General features: G+C 40.9%; 1 protein-coding gene across 1 annotated transcript in view; it reads left to right on the top strand.

Annotated features, from left to right (window-relative positions):
* The first annotated feature begins 3 nt into the window (after positions 1-3).
* LOC127880940 (acylamino-acid-releasing enzyme-like) overlaps positions 4-21,173 on the top strand; it is a 40,012-nt gene continuing 18,842 nt past the window's right edge. Inside the window, exons 1-9 of the mRNA XM_052428458.1 lie at positions 4-101; positions 864-1,114; positions 1,529-1,619; positions 1,850-1,928; positions 2,355-2,488; positions 16,822-16,959; positions 18,179-18,270; positions 18,813-18,853; positions 20,851-20,972. Coding sequence (XP_052284418.1) covers positions 87-101; positions 864-1,114; positions 1,529-1,619; positions 1,850-1,928; positions 2,355-2,488; positions 16,822-16,959; positions 18,179-18,270; positions 18,813-18,853; positions 20,851-20,972 — 963 coding nt within the window. The 5' untranslated portion in view covers positions 4-86. The remainder of the gene's footprint in view (positions 102-863; positions 1,115-1,528; positions 1,620-1,849; positions 1,929-2,354; positions 2,489-16,821; positions 16,960-18,178; positions 18,271-18,812; positions 18,854-20,850; positions 20,973-21,173) is intronic.

The following is a 21,173-nucleotide window of genomic DNA, read 5'->3' as shown; positions in this document are numbered from 1 at the left end:
TCGATTTCAATTATAACCCGACGGAAAACCCTAGCACTTTTAGGATAGTTATACTCATTAATTTCGGGTAGGCCATAACTTAAGTTATGCTCTTGGATTTTGTAAGCTAAATGTCAAGATTATTGAAGCGTATTGCAACAAAAAGTGATTGTAGGAATAGACGCCGTGCTGTTTTCTGAACCCTCCCCTTCTCAGCAACCCTTTGGATTATACAAATACCTATAGATAGGTCTTTGGATTATAAAGCTAGACTACTAGGCTAGAGTTGAATTTTTGCAACTAAACTCCCCCTAGTCCAATTCTTTAAATTGTCTGAGTTTGTTTAGTTGATAAATTAGACATTTAAGGCTATCTGTGACTTTTTTTATATACGTTCAGTTCATTACCCTTAAAGTATGATTGGCTACATAAACTTTAAAGCGTCCAACCCATTCAAACCAATCATCAGAACACTAGCCCAGCGTGTATGTTAAAATGGGTCTTCATCTCATTAATTGCAGGGCTCCTATTGAGCATCGATGCATTTTGACCATTCAAGGAGTCCTGTTTCTTGAGTAAAGCCTGTTCGAGATGTCTTTTTGGGAGATCTTAAGAATGCTTCCACAGTGGGGATCGAACCTGTAACCTCCCAATTGCAAGAAGGACACTATATCCAATATGCCAGGGCAGCTTTATGGGGCCAGCATATTTCCATACAAACCCTGGCATTGATAAATTTCCCACAGGGCATCTTTTAGTACCAAAAATTGTTCTTGTTATGCCATATGATCATATAGACACCGGAGTTAAGACACTAATGAGGGTAAATAAATGCAAATATCGCCTAATTGACTCATATTTTGTGCATAAAGTTTTTATTACAGAATCCTGAACTCAGAATGGAAGCAGCTGTTAGTGTGTACAAGGCTTTGATCAAGTTCAGCCAGGTGAGTAGTGTGACAGTGTCAGTCCAGAGCAAGTCGAGGTTGGTTGTGAGAGCCTCATTGACACAGAGGGACCTTGAGAGGGCTGAGAAGGTGAAGTTTGCCAAGTCGTTCTTTGTCAGCCTGTGCAGCCTGCGGGGTGGACAGTGTTCAGTTGATCTAGAAACACCACCAGAGGAAACCAATAATGAGTATATAGTATATATTTACCTGTTTATATCTTTATATATATTAAGGTTAGTTTTTGTTTTCAAAATTATATTATTACTGGTAGTGAGACTTTAAAGTTTTCTCAGAGCTCTTGTGCAAAATTCAGAAAGCAAAAACTGTGAATTGCCATTATTTCATCTCTCATAAATTTGCTTTTTGTTAACTTTTTTAAACAGCTTTTTTGCTGAAATAATGTTTATAAATCTGGTTTTTGACTATGTTTTTCACTATATGAAAATTTTTGATAAACATATACAGTTTGTTTTTTTAATCAGTAAAATATATATTTGTGGCACAAACTAATGCTTGCAAAAACTTAATAAAAAACTATTCACAATATCTTTGATATTTTGGAAAGTACATACACTATGCATGATGCTTACTGGTTTTTATAGGATTTGGAATAAGCCATCCCCTTCTGGAAAACTGCGAGCTGTGATGAGGAAAGTTGTAGATAACAAAAAGGATGATAAGTTCTACCTAGAGGTAAAGGAAATTAACTTCTATCTTGAGGTAAATGGGATGATAAGTTCTATCTAGAGATAAATGGGATGTAAAGTTATATATATCTTTTGTAAAATAGCAGACTTATATGAAAACTTTATGCTTCATTTTCTTCTACAAATGTACAATTTTATTAACATTTATGTGGTAAAATAGAGACTTAATTTGAATTTTAAAGGTTATTTTTCATTAAGATAGGTTTTGTATTGTAGATATGGAATGACAGTGTAAAACTGCAGAATGTGGACTTGCTTAGTTACGAGAAGCATGGCAGGGTGTATGACAAGGATGGTATGCATATTCACTATAAATCTGGTTTTGATCATTGACATTAAAGGGAATTGTCCACAATTTGCCAAACCTACAATTAAAATAAAAAATAGATTTAAAACAAATGTATTCGACACCTTTCAAAGTCATTAATATCTTCCATAAGTGCATTAGGAAAAGCCCTTGCAAAACTAACTTAAATGTGTTGTAGAACTTGGACCTTAAGTTTATAGTAGAAATAACATTATATATGAAATCTTATAAATCAAGGAAGAATATTGAAGAAGTGGCTCTCAAGTATTGCATACTAATGAGGGATTTTGTAAGTAATGTTTGTTGCAAAGAATTAGCGGATTGTATTGTTATTGATATTTGCCGGAAAATGGAAAACCAGGAGGAGTTTTAACTTGTCTAGACTCAAAATCGATCTTTTGTTCGCCAATTCAGGCTCTTTTGGTTGCCTGGAGTGGTCGGCTGGTGAGGACAAGATCCTGTATGTGGCTGAGAAAAAGTATAAGAAGTCTCTTTCTTTTTTCGAAAAGAAGCAAAAAGATACAGAAAAGCCTGAAGAAGCTGTCAGGGCAAGTATAGACTCAATGTGTAAATGCCTGTATGACTTGCATAATGCTAAAATGGGTCTTATGGCAAAAATGGTTATTATGCCTTATGTGGCCAGCATAGCTCCAGACCAGCCTGCGCATTAGGGTAGTCTTTTCTTGAGGTACTCTGTCTGTAATAAAGTCATGCACGGTTTCGTGGTCTTGTTAGCAGACAGGGTAGCTCCTTACCAAACTATGTGGATATGTGTATATGGCCTTATACCCAATTGGGCTTGACACAGGTCATATATCTCTTTAGCATATAAAAGAATTTCTGAAAGTGCTAAAATTGTTTTGCCACATGTTGCATGTGATCTTACAGTAATTTTTAATATCATGCCAATATTTCAAGCATTTTAAAAATGTTTACATTATTATTTGATACATGAGTTATTTTCTTGTTAATCTATTAATACAAAACCCTGTTAAAATGTTTAACATCATAAGTTCTCATGTGGTCTCTTGCATCAAGTAAAAATGTCTAACTTTTGTATGTAAACAAACCCCTGATCGTCATTTTTTTTTAGCTTACCTGAGCACAACGTGCTCATGGTGAGCTTTTGTGATCGCCTTTTGTCCGTCGTCCGTTGTCCGTCGTCCGTTGTGCGACATCAACATTTGCCTTGCTCACTCTCTAGAGGCCACATTTATTGTCCAATCTTCATGAAATTTGGTCAGAAGATACATTTCAATGATATCTTGGATGAGTTCGAAAATGGTAACGTTTGCTTGAAAAACATGGCTGCCAAGGGGCGGGGCATTTGTCCTAATATGGCTATATATGGCTATAGCAAAATCTTGTTGGCCACATTTATTGTCCGATCCTCATAAAACTTGGTCAGAAAATTCACCCCAATAATATCTTGTACGAGTTCGAAAATGATGTCGGTTGGTTAAAAAACATGGCCGCCAGGGGGCGGGGCATTTTTCCTTATATGGCTATAGTAAAACCTTGTTAACACTCTAGAGGCCACATTTATTGTCCAATCTTGATGAAATATGGTCAGAAAATTTGTCTTAATGATATCTTGGATGAGTTCGAAAATGGTTACGTTTGCTTGAAAAACATGGCCGCCAAGGGGCGGGGCATTTTTCCTTATATGGCTATATAAGGAAAGTCTTGTTAAGACTCTAGAGGCCACATTTATAGTCCGATCTTCATGAAACTCGGACAGAAGATTCAGCCCAATAATATCTTGGACGAGTTCAAAAATGATACCGGTTGGTTGAAAAACATGGCCACCACGGGGGCGGGGCTATTTTCTTTATATGGCTATAGTAAAACCTTGTTAACACTCATGATAACCTGTTTGCGTGCATTCCCAGGTTGAGAGTTACCTGTATCTGATGATAACCTGTTTCAATCCATTCCTAGGGTGAAAGTTACCTGTATCTGATGAGAACCTGTTTGCATGCATTCCCAGGGTGAGAGTTACCTGTATTGGATGATAACTTGTTTGCGTGCATTCCCAGGGTGAGAGTTACCTGTATTGGATGATAACTTGTTTGTGTGCATTCCCAGGGTGTAAATTACCTGTATCTGATGATAACCTGTTTCAATCCATTCCTAGGGTGTAAGTTACCTGTATCTGATGAGAACCTGTTTGCATGCATTCCCAGGGTGAGAGTTACCTGTATCTGATGATAACTTGTTTGCGTGCATTCCCAGGGTGTAAGTTACCTGTATTGGATGATAACTTGTTTGCATACATTCCCAGGGTGTAAGTTACCTGTATCTGATGATAACTTGTTTGTGTGCATTCCCAGGGTGAGAGTTACTTGTATTGGATGATAACCTGTTTCCATGCATTCCCAGGGTGTAAGTTACCTGTATCTGATGATAACCTGTTTGCGTGCACTCCCAGGGTGAGAGTTACCTGTGCACTCCCAGGGGGAGAGTTACCTGTATCTGATGATAACCTGTTTGCTTGCATTCCCAGGGTGTAAGTTACCTGTATCTGATGGTAACCTGTTTGCATGCATTCCCAGGGTGTAAGTTACCTGTATCTGATGATAACCTGTTTGCGTGCACTCCCAGGGTGTTAGTTACCTGTATTGGATGATAAACTGTTTGCATGCATTCCCAGGGTGTAAGTTACCTGTATCTGATGATAACTTGTTTCCATGCATTCCCAGGGTGAGAGTTACCTGTATCTGATGATAACCTGTTACCATGCATTCCCAGGGTGTAAGTTACCTGTATCTGATGATAACCTGTTTGCGTGCACTCCCAGGGGGAGAGTTACCTGTATCTGATGATAACTTGTTTGCTTGCATTCCCAGGGTGTAAGTTACCTGTATCTGATGGTAACCTGTTTGCATGCATTCCCAGGGTGTAAGTTACCTGTATTGGATGATAACCTGTTTGCATGCATTCCCAGGGTGTAAGTTATCTGTATCTGATGATAACTTGTTTCCATACATTCCCAGGGTGAGAGTTACCTGTATCTGATGATAACCTGTTTCCATGCATTCCCAGGGTGTAAGTTACCTGTATCTGATGATAACCTGTTTGTGTGCACTCCCAGGGTGAGAGTTACCTGTATCTGATGATAACTTGTTTGCTTGCATTCCCAGGGTGTAAGTTACCTGTATCTGATGGTAACCTGTTTGCATGCATTCCCAGGGTGTAAGTTACCTGTATCTGATGATAACCTGTTTGCGTGCATTCCCAGGGTGAGAGTTACCTGTATCTGATGGTAACCTGTTTGCATGCATTCCCAGGGTGTAAGTTACCTGTATCTGATGATAACTTGTTTCCATGCACTCCCAGGGTGAGAGTTACCTGTATCTGATGATAACCTGTTTCCATGCATTCCCAGGGTGAGAGTTACCTGTATCTGATGATAACCTGTTTCCATGCATTTCCAGGGTGAGAGTTGCCTGTATCGAATTATAACCTTTTTCCATGCATTCATAGGGTGTAAGTTACCTGTATCTGATGATAACCTGTTTGCGTGCACTCCCAGGGTTAGAGTTACCTGTATCTGATGATAACCTGTTTGCGTGCATTCCCAGGGTGAGAGTTACCTGTATTGGATGATAACTTGTTTGTGTGCATTCCCAGGATGTAAGTTACCTGTATCTGATGATAACTTGTTTGCATGCATTCCCAGGGTGAGAGTTACCTGTATTGGATGATAAACTGTTTCTATGCATTGCCAGGGTGAGAATTACCTGTATTGGATGATAACCTGTTTGCATGCATTCCAAGTGTGTTAGTTATCTGTATCTGATGATAACCTGTTTGTGTGCATTCCCAGGGTGTAAGTTACCTGTATCTGATGAGAACCTGTTTGTGTGCACTCCCAGGGTGTAAGTTACCTGTATCTGATGATAACCTGTTTGTGCGCACTCCCAGGGTGAGAGTAACCTGTATCTGATGATAACCTGTTTGCGTACACTCCCAGGGTGAGAGTTACCTGTATCTGATGATAACCTGTTTGTGTGCACTCCCAGGGTGAGAGTTACCTGTATCTGATGAAAACCTGTTTGTGCGCACTCCCAGGGTGTAAGTTACCTGTATCTGATGATAACTTGTTTGCGTACACTCCCAGGGTGTTAGTTACCTGTATCTGATGATCACCTGTTTGTGTGCACTCCCAGGGTGAGAGTTACCTGTATCTGATGATAACCTGTTTGTGTGCACTCCCAGGGTGTAAGTTACCTGTATCTGATGATAACCTGTTTGCGTGCATTCCCAGGGTGTAAGTTTCCTGTATCTGATGATAACCTGTTTGCGTGCATTTCTAGGGTGTAAGTTACCTGTATCTGATGAGAACCTGTTTGCATGCATTCCCAGGGTGAGAGTTACCTGTATCTGATGATAACCTGTTTGCGTGCACTCCCAGGGTGAGAGTTACCTGTATCTGAGGATAACCTGTTTGCGTGCACTCCCAGTGTGAGAGTTACCTGTATCTGATGAGAACCTATTTGCGTGCATTCCTAGGATGTAAGTTATCTGTATCTGATGATAACCTGTTTCCATGCATTTCCAGGGTGAGAGTGACCTGTGTTGGATGATAACCTGTTTGTGTGCATTTCCAGGGTGAAAGTTACCTGTATCTGATGATAACTTGTTTGCTTGCATTCCCAGGGTGTAAGTTACCTGTATCTGATGGTAACCTGTTTACATGCATTCCCATGGTGTAAGTTACCTGTATCTGATGATAACCTGTTTGCATGCATTCCCAGGGTGTTAGTTACCTGTATCTGATGATAATCTGTATGCATGCATTCCCAGGGTGTAAGTTACCTGTATTGGATGATAACCTGTTTGCGTGCATTCCCAGTTTGAGAGTTACCTCTATCTGATGATAACCTGTTTGCGTGCACTCCCAGTGTGAGAGTTACCTGTATTGGATGATAACTTGTTTGCGTGCATTCCCAGGGTGAGAGTTACCTGTATTGGATGATAACTTGTTTGTGTGCATTCCCAGGGTGTAAATTACCTGTATCTGATGATAACCTGTTTCAATCCATTCCTAGGGTGTAAGTTACCTGTATCTGATGAGAACCTGTTTGCATGCATTCCCAGGGTGAGAGTTACCTGTATCTGATGATAACTTGTTTGCGTGCATTCCCAGGGTGTAAGTTACCTGTATTGGATGATAACTTGTTTGCATACATTCCCAGGGTGTAAGTTACCTGTATCTGATGATAACTTGTTTGTGTGCATTCCCAGGGTGAGAGTTACTTGTATTGGATGATAACCTGTTTCCATGCATTCCCAGGGTGTAAGTTACCTGTATCTGATGATAACCTGTTTGCGTGCACTCCCAGGGTGAGAGTTACCTGTATCTGATGATAACTTGTTTGCGTGCATTCCCAGGGTGTAAGTTACCTGTATTGGATGATAACTTGTTTGCATACATTCCCAGGGTGTAAGTTACCTGTATCTGATGATAACTTGTTTGTGTGCATTCCCAGGGTGAGAGTTACTTGTATTGGATGATAACCTGTTTCCATGCATTCACAGGGTGTAAGTTACCTGTATCTGATGATAACCTGTTTGCGTGCACTCCCAGGGTGAGAGTTACCTGTATCTGATGATAACCTGTTTCCATGCATTCCCAGGGTGTAAGTTACCTGTATCTGATGATAACCTGTTTGCGTGCACTCCCAGGGGGAGAGTTACCTGTATCTGATGATAACCTGTTTGCTTGCATTCCCAGGGTGTAAGTTACCTGTATCTGATGGTAACCTGTTTGCATGCATTCCCAGGGTGTAAGTTACCTGTATCTGATGATAACCTGTTTGCGTGCACTCCCAGGGTGTTAGTTACCTGTATTGGATGATAAACTGTTTGCATGCATTCCCAGGGTGTAAGTTACCTGTATCTGATGATAACTTGTTTCCATGCATTCCCAGGGTGAGAGTTACCTGTATCTGATGATAACCTGTTACCATGCATTCCCAGGGTGTAAGTTACCTGTATCTGATGATAACCTGTTTGCGTGCACTCCCAGGGGGAGAGTTACCTGTATCTGATGATAACTTGTTTGCTTGCATTCCCAGGGTGTAAGTTACCTGTATCTGATGGTAACCTGTTTGCATGCATTCCCAGGGTGTAAGTTACCTGTATTGGATGATAACCTGTTTGCATGCATTCCCAGGGTGTAAGTTACCTGTATCTGATGATAACTTGTTTCCATACATTCCCAGGGTGAGAGTTACCTGTATCTGATGATAACCTGTTTCCATGCATTCCCAGGGTGTAAGTTACCTGTATCTGATGATAACCTGTTTGTGTGCACTCCCAGGGTGAGAGTTACCTGTATCTGATGATAACTTGTTTGCTTGCATTCCCAGGGTGTAAGTTACCTGTATCTGATGGTAACCTGTTTGCATGCATTCCCAGGGTGTAAGTTACCTGTATCTGATGATAACCTGTTTGCATGCATTCCCAGGGTGTAAGTTACCTGTATCTGATGGTAACCTGTTTGCATGCATTCCCAGGGCTTAAGTTACCTGTATCTGATGATAACCTGTTTGCATGCACTCCCACGGTGAGAGTTACCTGTATCTGATGATAACCTGTTTGCGTGCATTCCCAGGGTGAGAGTTACCTGTATCTGATGGTAACCTGTTTGCATGCATTCCCAGGGTGTAAGTTACCTGTATCTGATGGTTACCTGTTTGCATGCATTCCCAGGGCTTAAGTTACCTGTATCTGATGATAACCTGTTTGCATGCACTCCCACGGTGAGAGTTACCTGTATCTGATGATAACCTGTTTGCGTGCATTCCTAGGGAGAGAGTTACCTGTATCTGATTATAACCTGTTTGCAAGTATTCCCATGGTGAGAGTTACCTGTATTGGATGATAACTTGTTTGCGTGCATTCCCAGGGTGTAAGTTACCTGTATTGGATGATAACCTGTTTGTGTGCATTCCCAGGGTGAGAGTTACCTGTATCTGATGATAACCTTTTTCAATCTATTCCTAGGGTGTAAGTTACTTGTATCTGATGATAACCTGTTTCCATGCATTCCCAGGGTGAGAGTTACCTGTATCTGATGATAATCTGTTTCCATGCATTCCCAGGGTGTTAGTTACGTGTATCTGATGAGAACCTATTTGCGTGCATTCCCACGGTGAGAGTTACCTGTATTTGATGATAACCTGTTTCCATGCATTCTTAGGGTGAGTTACCTGTATTTGATGATAACCTGTTTCCATGCATTCCCAGGGTGAGTTACCTGTATCTGATGATAACCTGTTTGGGTGCACTCCCAGGGTGAGAGTTACCTGTATCTGATGATAACTTGTTTCCATGCATTTCCAGGGAGAGAGTTACCCGTATCTAATGATAACCTGTTTGCGTGCATTCCCAGTGTAAGAGTTACCTGTATCTGATGATAACCTGTTTGCGTGCACTCCCAGGGTGAGAGTTACCTGTATCTGATGATAACCTGTTTGCGTGCATTTCCAGGGTGAGAGTTACCTGTATTGGATGATAACCTGTTTGTGTGCATTTCCAGGGTGTTAGTTACCTGTATCTGATGATAACTTGTTTGCTTGCATTCCCAGGTTGTAAGTTACCTGTATCTGATGGTAACCTGTTCGCATGCATTCCCAGGGTGAGAGTTACCTGTATCTGATGATACCCTGTTTGCGTGCACTCCCAGGGTGAGAGTTACCTGTATCTGATGATAACCTGTTTCCATGCATTCCCAGGGTGAGAGTTACCTGTATCTGATGATAACTTGTTTCCATGCACTCCCAGGGTGAGAGTTACCTGTATCTGATGATAACCTGTTTCCATGCATTCCCAGGGTGAGAGTTACCTGTATCTGATGATAACCTGTTTCCATGCATTTCCAGGGTGAGAGTTGCCTGTATCGAATTATAACCTTTTTCCATGCATTCATAGGGTGTAAGTTACCTGTATCTGATGATAACCTGTTTGCGTGCACTCCCAGGGTTAGAGTTACCTGTATCTGATGATAACCTGTTTGCGTGCATTCCCAGGGTGAGAGTTACCTGTATTGGATGATAACTTGTTTGTGTGCATTCCCAGGATGTAAGTTACCTGTATCTGATGATAACTTGTTTGCATGCATTCCCAGGGTGAGAGTTACCTGTATTGGATGATAAACTGTTTCTATGCATTGCCAGGGTGAGAATTACCTGTATTGGATGATAACCTGTTTGCATGCATTCCAAGTGTGTTAGTTATCTGTATCTGATGATAACCTGTTTGTGTGCATTCCCAGGGTGTAAGTTACCTGTATCTGATGAGAACCTGTTTGTGTGCACTCCCAGGGTGTAAGTTACCTGTATCTGATGATAACCTGTTTGTGCGCACTCCCAGGGTGAGAGTAACCTGTATCTGATGATAACCTGTTTGCGTACACTCCCAGGGTGAGAGTTACCTGTATCTGATGATAACCTGTTTGTGTGCACTCCCAGGGTGAGAGTTACCTGTATCTGATGATAACCTGTTTGTGCGCACTCCCAGGGTGTAAGTTACCTGTATCTGATGATAACTTGTTTGCGTACACTCCCAGGGTGTTAGTTACCTGTATCTGATGATCACCTGTTTGTGTGCACTCCCAGGGTGAGAGTTACCTGTATCTGATGATAACCTGTTTGTGTGCACTCCCAGGGTGTAAGTTACCTGTATCTGATGATAACCTGTTTGCGTGCATTCCCAGGGTGTAAGATTCCTGTATCTGATGATAACCTGTTTGCGTGCATTTCTAGGGTGTAAGTTACCTGTATCTGATGAAAACCTGTTTGCATGCATTCCCAGGGTGAGAGTTACCTGTATCTGATGATAACCTGTTTGCGTGCACTCCCAGGGTGAGAGTTACCTGTATCTGAGGATAACCTGTTTGCGTGCACTCCCAGTGTGAGAGTTACCTGTATCTGATGAGAACCTATTTGCGTGCATTCCTAGGATGTAAGTTATCTGTATCTGATGATAACCTGTTTCCATGCATTTCCAGGGTGAGAGTGACCTGTGTTGGATGATAACCTGTTTGTGTGCATTTCCAGGGTGAAAGTTACCTGTATCTGATGATAACTTGTTTGCTTGCATTCCCAGGGTGTAAGTTACCTGTATCTGATGGTAACCTGTTTACATGCATTCCCATGGTGTAAGTTACCTGTATCTGATGATAACCTGTTTGCATGCATTCCCAGGGTGTTAGTTACCTGTATCTGATGATAATCTGTATGCATGCATTCCCAGGGTGTAAGTTACCTGTATTGGATGATAACCTGTTTGCGTGCATTCCCAGTTTGAGAGTTACCTCTATCTGATGATAACCTGTTTGCGTGCACTCCCAGTGTGAGAGTTACCTGTATCTGATGATAACCTGTTTGCGTGCACTCCCAGGGTGAGAGTTACCTTTACCTGATGATAACCTGTTTCCATGCATTCCCAGGGTGAGAGCTATCTGTATCTGATGATAACTTGTTTGCTTGCATTCCCAGGGTGTAAGTTACCTGTATCTGATGATAACTTGTTTCCATGCATTCCCAGGGTGAGAGTTACCTCTATCTGATGATAACCTGTTTCCATGCATTCCCAGGGTGTTAGTTACCTGTAACTGATGATAACCTATTTGCGTGCATTCCCAGGGTGTAAGTTACCTGTATCTGATGATAACCTGTTTCCATGCATTCCCAGGGTGAGAGTTACCTGTATCGAATGATAACCTTTTTCCATGCATGCAAACAGGTTATCATCAGATACAGGTAACTTATCATCAGATACAGGTAACTTACCTGTATTTGATGAGAACCTGTTTGCGTGCACTCCCAGGGTGAGAGTTACCTGTATTGGATGATAACTTGTTTGTGTGCATTCCCAGGGTGTAAGTTACCTGTATCTGATGATAACTTGTTTGCGTGCATTCCCAGGGTGAGAGTTACCTGTATTGGATGATAAACTGTTTCTTTGCATTGCCAGGGTGAGAATTACCTGTATTGGATGATAACCTGTTTGCATGCATTCCCAGGGTGAGAGTTACCTGTATTGGATGATAACTTGTTTGTGTGCATTCCCAGGGTGTTAGTTACCTGTATCTGATGATAACCTGTTTGTGTGCATTCCCAGGGTGAGAGTTACCTGTATTGGATGATAAACTGTTTGCGTGCATTCCCAGGGTGTAAGTTACCTGTATCTGATGATAATCTGTTTGCATGCATTCCCAGGGTGAGAGTTACCTGTATCTGATGATAACCTGTTTGCGTGCATTCCCAGGGTGTTAGTTACCTGTATCTGATGATAACCTGTTTGTGTGCATTCCCAGGGTGAGAGTTACCTGTATTGGATGATAACCTGTTTGCTTGCATTCCCAGGGTGTAAGTTACCTGTATCTGATGATAACTTGTTTCCATGCATTCCCAGGGTGAGAGTTACCTGTATCTGATGATAACCTGTTTCCATGCATTCCCAGGGTGAGAGTTACCTGTATCGAATGATAACCTTTTTCCATGCATGCAAACAGGTTATCATCAGATACAGGTAACTTATCATCAGATACAGGTAACTTACCTGTATTTGATGAGAACCTGTTTGCGTGCACTCCCAGGGTGAGAGTTACCTGTGTTGGATGATAACTTGTTTGTGTGCATTCCCAGGGTGTAAGTTACCTGTATCTGACGATAACTTGTTTGCGTGCATTCCCAGGGTGAGAGTTACCTGTACTGGATGATCTACTGTTTATTTGCATTGCCAGGGTGAGAATTACCTGTATTGGATGATAACCTGTTTGCATGCATTCCCAGGGTGAGAGTTACCTGTATTGGATGATAACTTGTTTGTGTGCATTCCCAGGGTGTTAGTTACCTGTGTCTGATGATAACCTGTTTGTGTGCATTCCCAGGGTGAGAGTTACCTGTATTGGATGATAAACTGTTTGCGTGCATTCCCAGGGTGTAAGTTACCTGTATCTGATGATAACCTGTTTGCATGCATTCCCAGGGTGAGAGTTACCTGTATCTGATGATAACCTGTTTGCGTGCATTCCCAGGGTGAGAGTTACCTGTATTGGATGATAACCTGTTTCCATGCATTCCTAGGGTAAGAGTTACGTGTATCGATGATAACCTGTTTGCGTGCACTCCCAGTGTGAGAGTTAACTGTATCTGATGAGAACCTATTTGCGTGCATTCCTAGGATGTAAGTTATCTGTATCTGATGATAACCTGTTTCCATGCATTTCCAGGGTGAGAGTGACCTGTGTTGGATGATAACATGTTTGTGTGCATTTCCAGGGTGAAAGTTACCTGTATCTGATGATAACTTGTTTGCATGCATTCCCAGGGTGTTAGTTACCTGTATCTGATGATAACTTGTTTGCTTGCATTCCCAGGGTGTAAGTTACCTGTATCTGATGGTAACCTGTTTGCATGCATTCCCATGGTGTAAGTTACCTGTATCTGATGATAACCTGTTTGCATGCATTCCCAGGGTGTTAGTTACCTGTATCTGATGATAATCTGTTTGCATGCATTCCCAGGGTGTAAGTTACCTGTATTGGATGATAACCTGTTTGCGTGCATTCCCAGTGTTAGAGTTACCTCTATCTGATGATAACCTGTTTGCGTGCACTCTCAGTGTGAGAGTTACCTGTATCTGATGATAACCTGTTTGCATGCACTCCCAGGGTGAGAGTTACCAGTATCTGATGATAACCTGTTTCCATGCATTCCCAGGGTGAGAGCTATCTGTATCTGATGATAACTTGTTTGCTTGCATTCCCAGGGTGTAAGTTACCTGTATCTGATGATAACTTGTTTCCATGCATTCCCAGGGTGAGAGTTACCTGTATCTGATGATAACCTGTTTCCATGCATTCCCAGGGTGTTAGTTACCTGTAACTGATGATAACCTATTTGCGTGCATTCCCAGGGTGTAAGTTACCTGTATCTGATGATAACCTGTTTCCATGCATTCCCGGGGTGAGAGTTACCTGTATCGAATGATAACCTTTTTCCATGCATGCAAACAGGTTATCATCAGATACAGGTAACTTATCATCAGATACAGGTAACTTCCCTGTATTTGATGAGAACCTGTTTGCGTGCACTCCCAGGGTGAGAGTTACCTGTATTGGATGATAACTTGTTTGTGTGCATTCCCAGGGTGTAAGTTACCTGTATCTGATGATAACTTGTTTGCGTGCATTCCCAGGGTGAGAGTTACTTGTATTGGATGATAAACTGTTTCTTTGCATTGCCAGGGTGAGAATTACCTGTATTGGATGATAACCTGTTTGCATGCATTCCCAGGGTGAGAGTTACCTGTATTGGATGATAACTTGTTTGTGTGCATTCCCAGGGTGTTAGTTACCTGTATCTGATGATAACCTGTTTGTGTGCATTCCCAGGGTGAGAGTTACCTGTATTGGATGATAAACTGTTTGCGTGCATTCCCAGGGTGTAATTTACCTGTATCTGATGATAACCTGTTTGCATGCATTCCCAGGGTGAGAGTTACCTGTATCTGATGATAACCTGTTTGCGTGCATTCCCAGGGTGAGAGTTACCTGTATTGGATGATAACCTGTTTGCTTGCATTCCCAGGGTGTAAGTTACCTGTATCTGATGATAACTTGTTTCCATGCATTCCCACGGTGAGAGTTACCTGTATCTGATGATAACCTGTTTCCATGCATTCCCAGGGTGAGAGTTACCTGTATCGAATGATAACCTTTTTCCATGCATGCATACAGGTTATCATCAGATACAGGTAACTTATCATCAGATACAGGTAACTTACCTGTATTTGATGAGAACCTGTTTGCGTGCACTCCCAGGGTGAGAGTTACCTGTGTTGGATGATAACTTGTTTGTGTGCATTCCCAGGGTGTAAGTTACCTGTATCTGATGATAACTTGTTTGCGTGCATTCCCAGGGTGAGAGTTACCTGTATTGGATGATAAACTGTTTCTTTGCATTGCCAGGGTGAGAATTTGTATTGGATGATAACCTGTTTGCATGCATTCCCAGGGTGAGAGTTACCTGAATTGGATGATAACTTGTTTGTGTGCATTCCCAGGGTGTTAGTTACCTGTATCTGATGATAACCTGTTTGTGTGCATTCCCAGGGTGAGAGTTACCTGTATTAGATGATAAACTGTTTGGGTGCATTCCCAGGGTGTAATTTACCTGTATCTGATGATAACCTGTTTGCATGCATTCCCAGGGTGAGAGTTACCTGTATCTGATGATAACCTGTTTGCGTGCATTCCCAGGGTGAGAGTTACCTGTATTGGATGATAACCTGTTTCCATGCATTCCTAGGGTAAGAGTTACGTGTATCGATGATAACCTGTTTGCGTGCACTCCCAGTGTGAGAGTTAACTGTATCTGATGAGAACCTATTTGCGTGCATTCCTAGGATGTAAGTTACCTGTATCTGATGATAACCTGTTTCTCTGCATTTCCAGGGTGAGAGTGACCTGTGTTGGATGATAACCTGTTTGTGTGCATTTCCAGGGTGAAAGTTACCTGTATCTGATGTAACTTGTTTGCTTGCATTCCAAGGGTGTAAGTTACCTGTATCTGATGGTAACCTGTTTGCATGCATTCCCATGGTGTAAGTTACCTGTATCTGATGATAACCTGTTTGCATGCATTCCCAGGGTGTAAGTTACCTCTATCTGATGATAACCTGTTTGCATGCATTCCCAGGGTGTAAGTTACCTGTATTGGATGATAACCTGTTTGCGTGCATTCCCAGTGTGAGAGTTACCTCTATCTGATGATAACCTGTTTGTGTGCACTCCCAGTGTGAGAGTTACCTGTATCTGATGATAACCTTTTTGCGTGCACTCCCAGGGTGAGAGTTACCTGTATCTGATGATAACCTGTTTCCATGCATTCCCAGGGTGAGAGCTACCTGTATCTGATGATAAATTGTTTGCTTGCATTCCCAGGGTGTAAGTTACCTGTATCTGATGATAACTTATTTCCATGCATTCCCAGGGTGAGAGTTACATGTATCTGATGATAACCTGTTTCCATGCATTCCCAGGGTGCTAGTTACCTGTAACTGATGATAACCTATTTGCGTGCATTCCCAGGGTGTAAGTTACCTGTATCTGATGATAACCTGTTTCCATGCATTCCCAGGGTGAGAATTACCTGTATCGAATGATAACCTTTTTCCATGCATGCAAACAGGTTATCATCAGATACAGGTAACATATCATCAGATACAGGTTACTAACCTGTATTTGATGAGAACCTGTTTGCGTGCACTCCCAGGGTGAGAGTTACCTGTATTGGATGATAACTTGTTTGTGTGCATTCCCAGGGTGTAAGTTACCTGTATCTGATGATAACTTGTTTGCGTGCATTCCCAGGGTGAGAGTTACCTGTATTGGATGATAAACTGTTTCTTTGCATTGCCAGGGTGAGAATTACCTGTATTGGATGATAACCTGTTTGCATGCATTCCCAGGGTGAGAGTTACCTGTATTGGATGATAACTTGTTTGTGTGCATTCCCAGGGTGCTAGTTACCTGTATCTGATGATAACCTGTTTGTGTGCATTCCCAGGGTGAGAGTTACCTGTATTGGATGATAAACTGTTTGCGTGCATTCCCAGGGTGTAAGTTACCTGTATCTGATGATAACCTGTTTGCATGCGTTCCCAGGGTGAGAGTTACCTGTATCTGATGATAACCTGTTTGCGTGCATTCCCAGGGTGAGAGTTACCTGTATTGGATGATAACCTGTTTCCATGTATTCTTAGGGTAAGAGTTACGTGTATCGATGATAACCTGTTTGCGTGCATTCCCAGTGTGTTAGTTACCTGTATTGGATGATAAACTGTTTCCATGCGTTCCCAGGGTGAGAGTTACCTGTACCGGGAGCAGTGGGGGGAAGGCCTGGTAGGGAAGCACATCCCGCTGCTGTGTGTGCTTGACCTTCAGAAGGAAGAGGTCAGCATACTGGATGGTGTACCTGAACATGTCTCTCCAGGACTGGTAAGTGTTTAACTGATCTAGTTATATACTGTTTAGACTTTTGCCTTTGCACACATTTGCAATTGATAAGATATTAATTAAATTGTATTTTGTTTTCACATGATTTATACAGGTAGTTGCTGGGTATATTTTTACCAAATTTGTAGACGCTGTGAATGGCTTTAAGCAGTTTGCAGAATCCCCAATGAAATAATTGTGTTTAAGAATTGCAAGAGTAGCTTTGTGAAAGAAAAAAAACCTTAAAACAAAGGTCACAATGATGTAGCGGTTATAGTGAAGTCTCTCAAAAGATTGAAAGTACATGTACTGGTTCTTTAAAGGAAACAGACTCAATAGCTTCTTTATAAGCCCAAGTTTTTTTTATGCAATATAGATTAAATAAAATGCTTTAAACTAACAAAGAGTAAGGTTAATAGAACTTGTGTTTGTTTTGGATCTTGGATATCAACTATTGTTGAAATGTTCCAAATAATTCTTCTGTGTGGATTTGAGTTGGTTGTATTTTGTAAAATATTAGGTAGTGCACTTTTTGTTTATTCCCATTACATGAACAAGACCATATAATATTGAGAACATTTTGAAAACTCAAATATTTGGCGGAAATAGTATGATTTTTATCTGTTTTATATGTCTATTAGTATGTATGAAAACAAGATTTTTTAACACTTCTCAAACCATTTACATTGTATTTGTTGTGTTGGATTTCATTCAATATGAACTGTAGTTCTTATAAACTAAAAGCTCACAAATTACCTCAATTTTGCCATTTAGAACTTTTATCAGTGATTTTAGTTAGTTTTGAAATTTGTAGAAATTTAGCAGTCTAAATGCAAATGTAAAATCAAATCAAAACAAGTCTGGTGACCCTATTTTTTAAATTTTTTAAATAGTTTTTATATTTGTTGATAGTAGACAAATAATCAGCAGATTCTATTGTTGGGAAATAAGTCACAGTGTTTTTTTTGCCCACAATTACAGCCTCTTAAAAATTCTTTTTCAATGGCAAGTAATAACTTTTTCATGGGAAAATGGGTCCTGTGCCATATGAGACAAGAGTAGCTTCAGATCAGCCTGCGCATTCGCACTGTTTGGTCAGTAGATACCCTCTCATCTGTAAAGTAATGAATATTTTGTGGTCTCATAGGCAAACACGGTCTTGCCGCATATGGCATAGACCCATTCTAGCACCATAAGGCTCAATGAATCTCTGCATTTCAAGGCAAGCTGGGCGCCAGACAATGACGGCGTGATTTTCACAGGGTACGATCATGAGCCTTATAGACTGGGGCTCATTTACTGTGGAAACAGGAAGTAAGTAAATTATGCATTGTTTTGTGAATGAATGTGTTGTTTAGACAGCTCTCTAAGTCTTTTTCAAGTCTTATATACCTGGATCCATTAGTTTAGAAAGTTTAAATGAAAACCATTGTGTGTTTTCTAACACACATAACTTTGACCATCCTCGGTGAATATTTCAATGTCCAAAATCAGCAGAAAGTATTTGCTATTTCTTTGGAATTAAGCCTTTAAATGCCACGAAAGAAAAATTTGTCTCCAATCTTTTACCAGTTTTAATAAATTTAACTTAAGGTTAAAATCTAGAAACACAGGGACCAGGTAAAACTTAGTTAGTTAGTTTCAACTGCGATAGCATAGTGCTAATGATTTGCACTTCACAGTCAGTCACTAAGAGGTATTAACAAATTGCTCCACTTATGGAAGGGAAGTTTTAAATGTACGCTGGATAAGAGACCACTTTCTGTGCTGTGCTTGTACCGGTATGCAGGCTGTATATGGAATAAGATCCATTTTTGCGCAGTGCGGCTATAATTGCTTGCATTTCTGTTTTTCAGGTCGGCTATTTATTACTTGAATTTCAAGACTGGCGAATGTGGTGAGTTTTGTTTGTGCTTGTTGTTTCCTAAGAATCATAAGCATCCCCCTATATTTTTTCTCTGAATGATTTGCATCACCCCATATGATATTTTTCATCTGAATCATTTTATAACCCCACACAATCACTCCGAATCATTTTCAGCTACCCATATTATTCCTTAGAATCATTTTCATCTCCCTTCATCTTTCTTCGTAATCATTTGCAGCACCATGAAAGTTTCATCTTAATCCTTTGCATCTCCCTTCATTTTCCTTCTTAATCATTTGCAGCACCATGAAAGTTTCATCTTAATCATTTGCATCTCCCTTCATTTTCCTTCTTAATCATTTGCAGCACCATGAAAGTTTCATCTTAATCATTTGCATCTCCCTTCATTTTCCTTCTTAATCATTTGCAGCACCATGAAAGTTTCATCTTAATCATTTGCATCTCCCTTCATTTTCCTTCTTAATCATTTGCTGCACCATGAAAGTTTCATCTTAATCATTTGCATCTCCCAATATATATCCTCTGAATCATTTGCATTAACCCATATTTGTCCCTTTTAATTATTTGCATCACCACATATTTTTATGCCCCCCTTAAAAGAAGGGGGGGTATATTGTTTTGCACATGTCGGTCCGTCCTTATGTCTGTATGTCCGTCCGCCCACAAGATGGTTTCCGGATGATAACTCAAGCACGCTTAGGTCTAGGATCATGAAACTTCATAAGTACATTGATCATGACTCGCAGATGACCCCTATTGATTTTCAGGTCACTAGGCCAAAGGTCAAGGTCATGGTGACCCTAAATAGTAAAATGGTTTTTGGATGATATCTCAAGAACGCTTATGCCTAGGATCCTGAAACTTCATAGGTACATTGATCATGACTTACAGATGACCCCTATTGATTTTCAGGTCACTAGGTCAAAGGTCAAGGTCACGGTGATCCGAAATAGTAAAATGGTTTCCGGATGATAACTCAAGAACGCTTATGCCTAGGATCATGAAACTTCATAGGTACATTGATCATGACTCGCAGATGACCCTTATTGATTTTCAGGTCACTAGGTCAAAGGTCAAGGTCACGGTGACCCAAAATTGTAAAATGGTTTCTGGATGATAACTTAAGAACGCTTATGCCTAGGATCATGAAACTTCATAGGTACATTGATCATGACTCGCAGATAACCCCTATTGATTTTCAGGTCACTAGGTCAAAGGTCAAGGTCACGGTGACTCAACTTAGAAAAATGGTTTCCGGATGATCACTCAAGAACGCTTACGCCTAGGATCATGAAACTTCATATGTACATTGATCCAGACTCGCTGATGACCCCTATTGACTTTCAGGTCACTAGGTCTAAGGTCAAGGTCACGGTGACTTGACACAGTATGTGACTTGACACAGTTGTGTAAAATGGTTTCCGGATGATAACTCAAGAAAGCTTACGCCTAGGATCATGAAACTTCATAGGTACATTGATCATGACTTGCAGATGACCCCTATTGATTTTCAGGTCACTAGTTTCTTGCATGCGGCTCCACACATTTGTCCTCTGAGTCTGTTGGAGAACCACACATTGTTTCCCATTAAACATTCACATCACTCTATATTTTCTTTCTCTGAATCATTTGTATGGCCCCATATTTTCCTCCTGAATCATTTGCTTGCCTGATTTTCTTTCTCAAAATCATTTGCATCGTTCCATATTTTTCCTCTAAATCATTTGCATCATCAGACTTTCTTTCTCTGTATCATTTTCAGCATCACCATTTTTTCCTCTCAATCTGTTGCAGCACCTCATTTTTTTCATCCGAATGTTTGCTCAGATTCAATACAAATGTGAGGATCAGCAATACATTAATGTATCAGTGGATGTGGTGTCCACATATGCGACCGTGAGGTCCCAGGTTTGAGCCCAAATTTGAGAGTGTTCTTAAGACCTTAGAAATACACCAACCATTTGTTCAACCCAGAAAATTGACGTGTGTAATTTTTTTTATTGCAGCTGTTCTCACTGACCCTGGAAAATCTTCCCGGGATGCCGTCTTGTCCCCCACTGGAGACTGCTTTGTGTACCTGCAGAACGAAGTCTTTGGTCCCCATATGCAATGTGCAGCCTTAATGAAGGTAGACATTTTTGTTCAGTTCATAGCTGTTTATTGTGCACCCATCCAGATTGGGTTCTTAGTTGGTTTGCAAATATTGGTAACTTTTGTTTCAATTTTCTTCATTCCAACAGTTTCTAGCTCGACTATTATATATGAAATATATATAGCGGAGCTATCCTACTCACCCCGGCGTCGGCGTTCCCGTGAGCGTTGGAATGTT

Source organism: Dreissena polymorpha, chromosome 5, assembly GCF_020536995.1.
Source record: "Dreissena polymorpha isolate Duluth1 chromosome 5, UMN_Dpol_1.0, whole genome shotgun sequence".
Classification (NCBI taxonomy): Eukaryota; Metazoa; Mollusca; class Bivalvia; order Myida; family Dreissenidae; genus Dreissena; species Dreissena polymorpha.
Note: the sequence above shows the minus strand (reverse complement) of the source record. Positions and strands in the feature narration are given on the sequence as shown.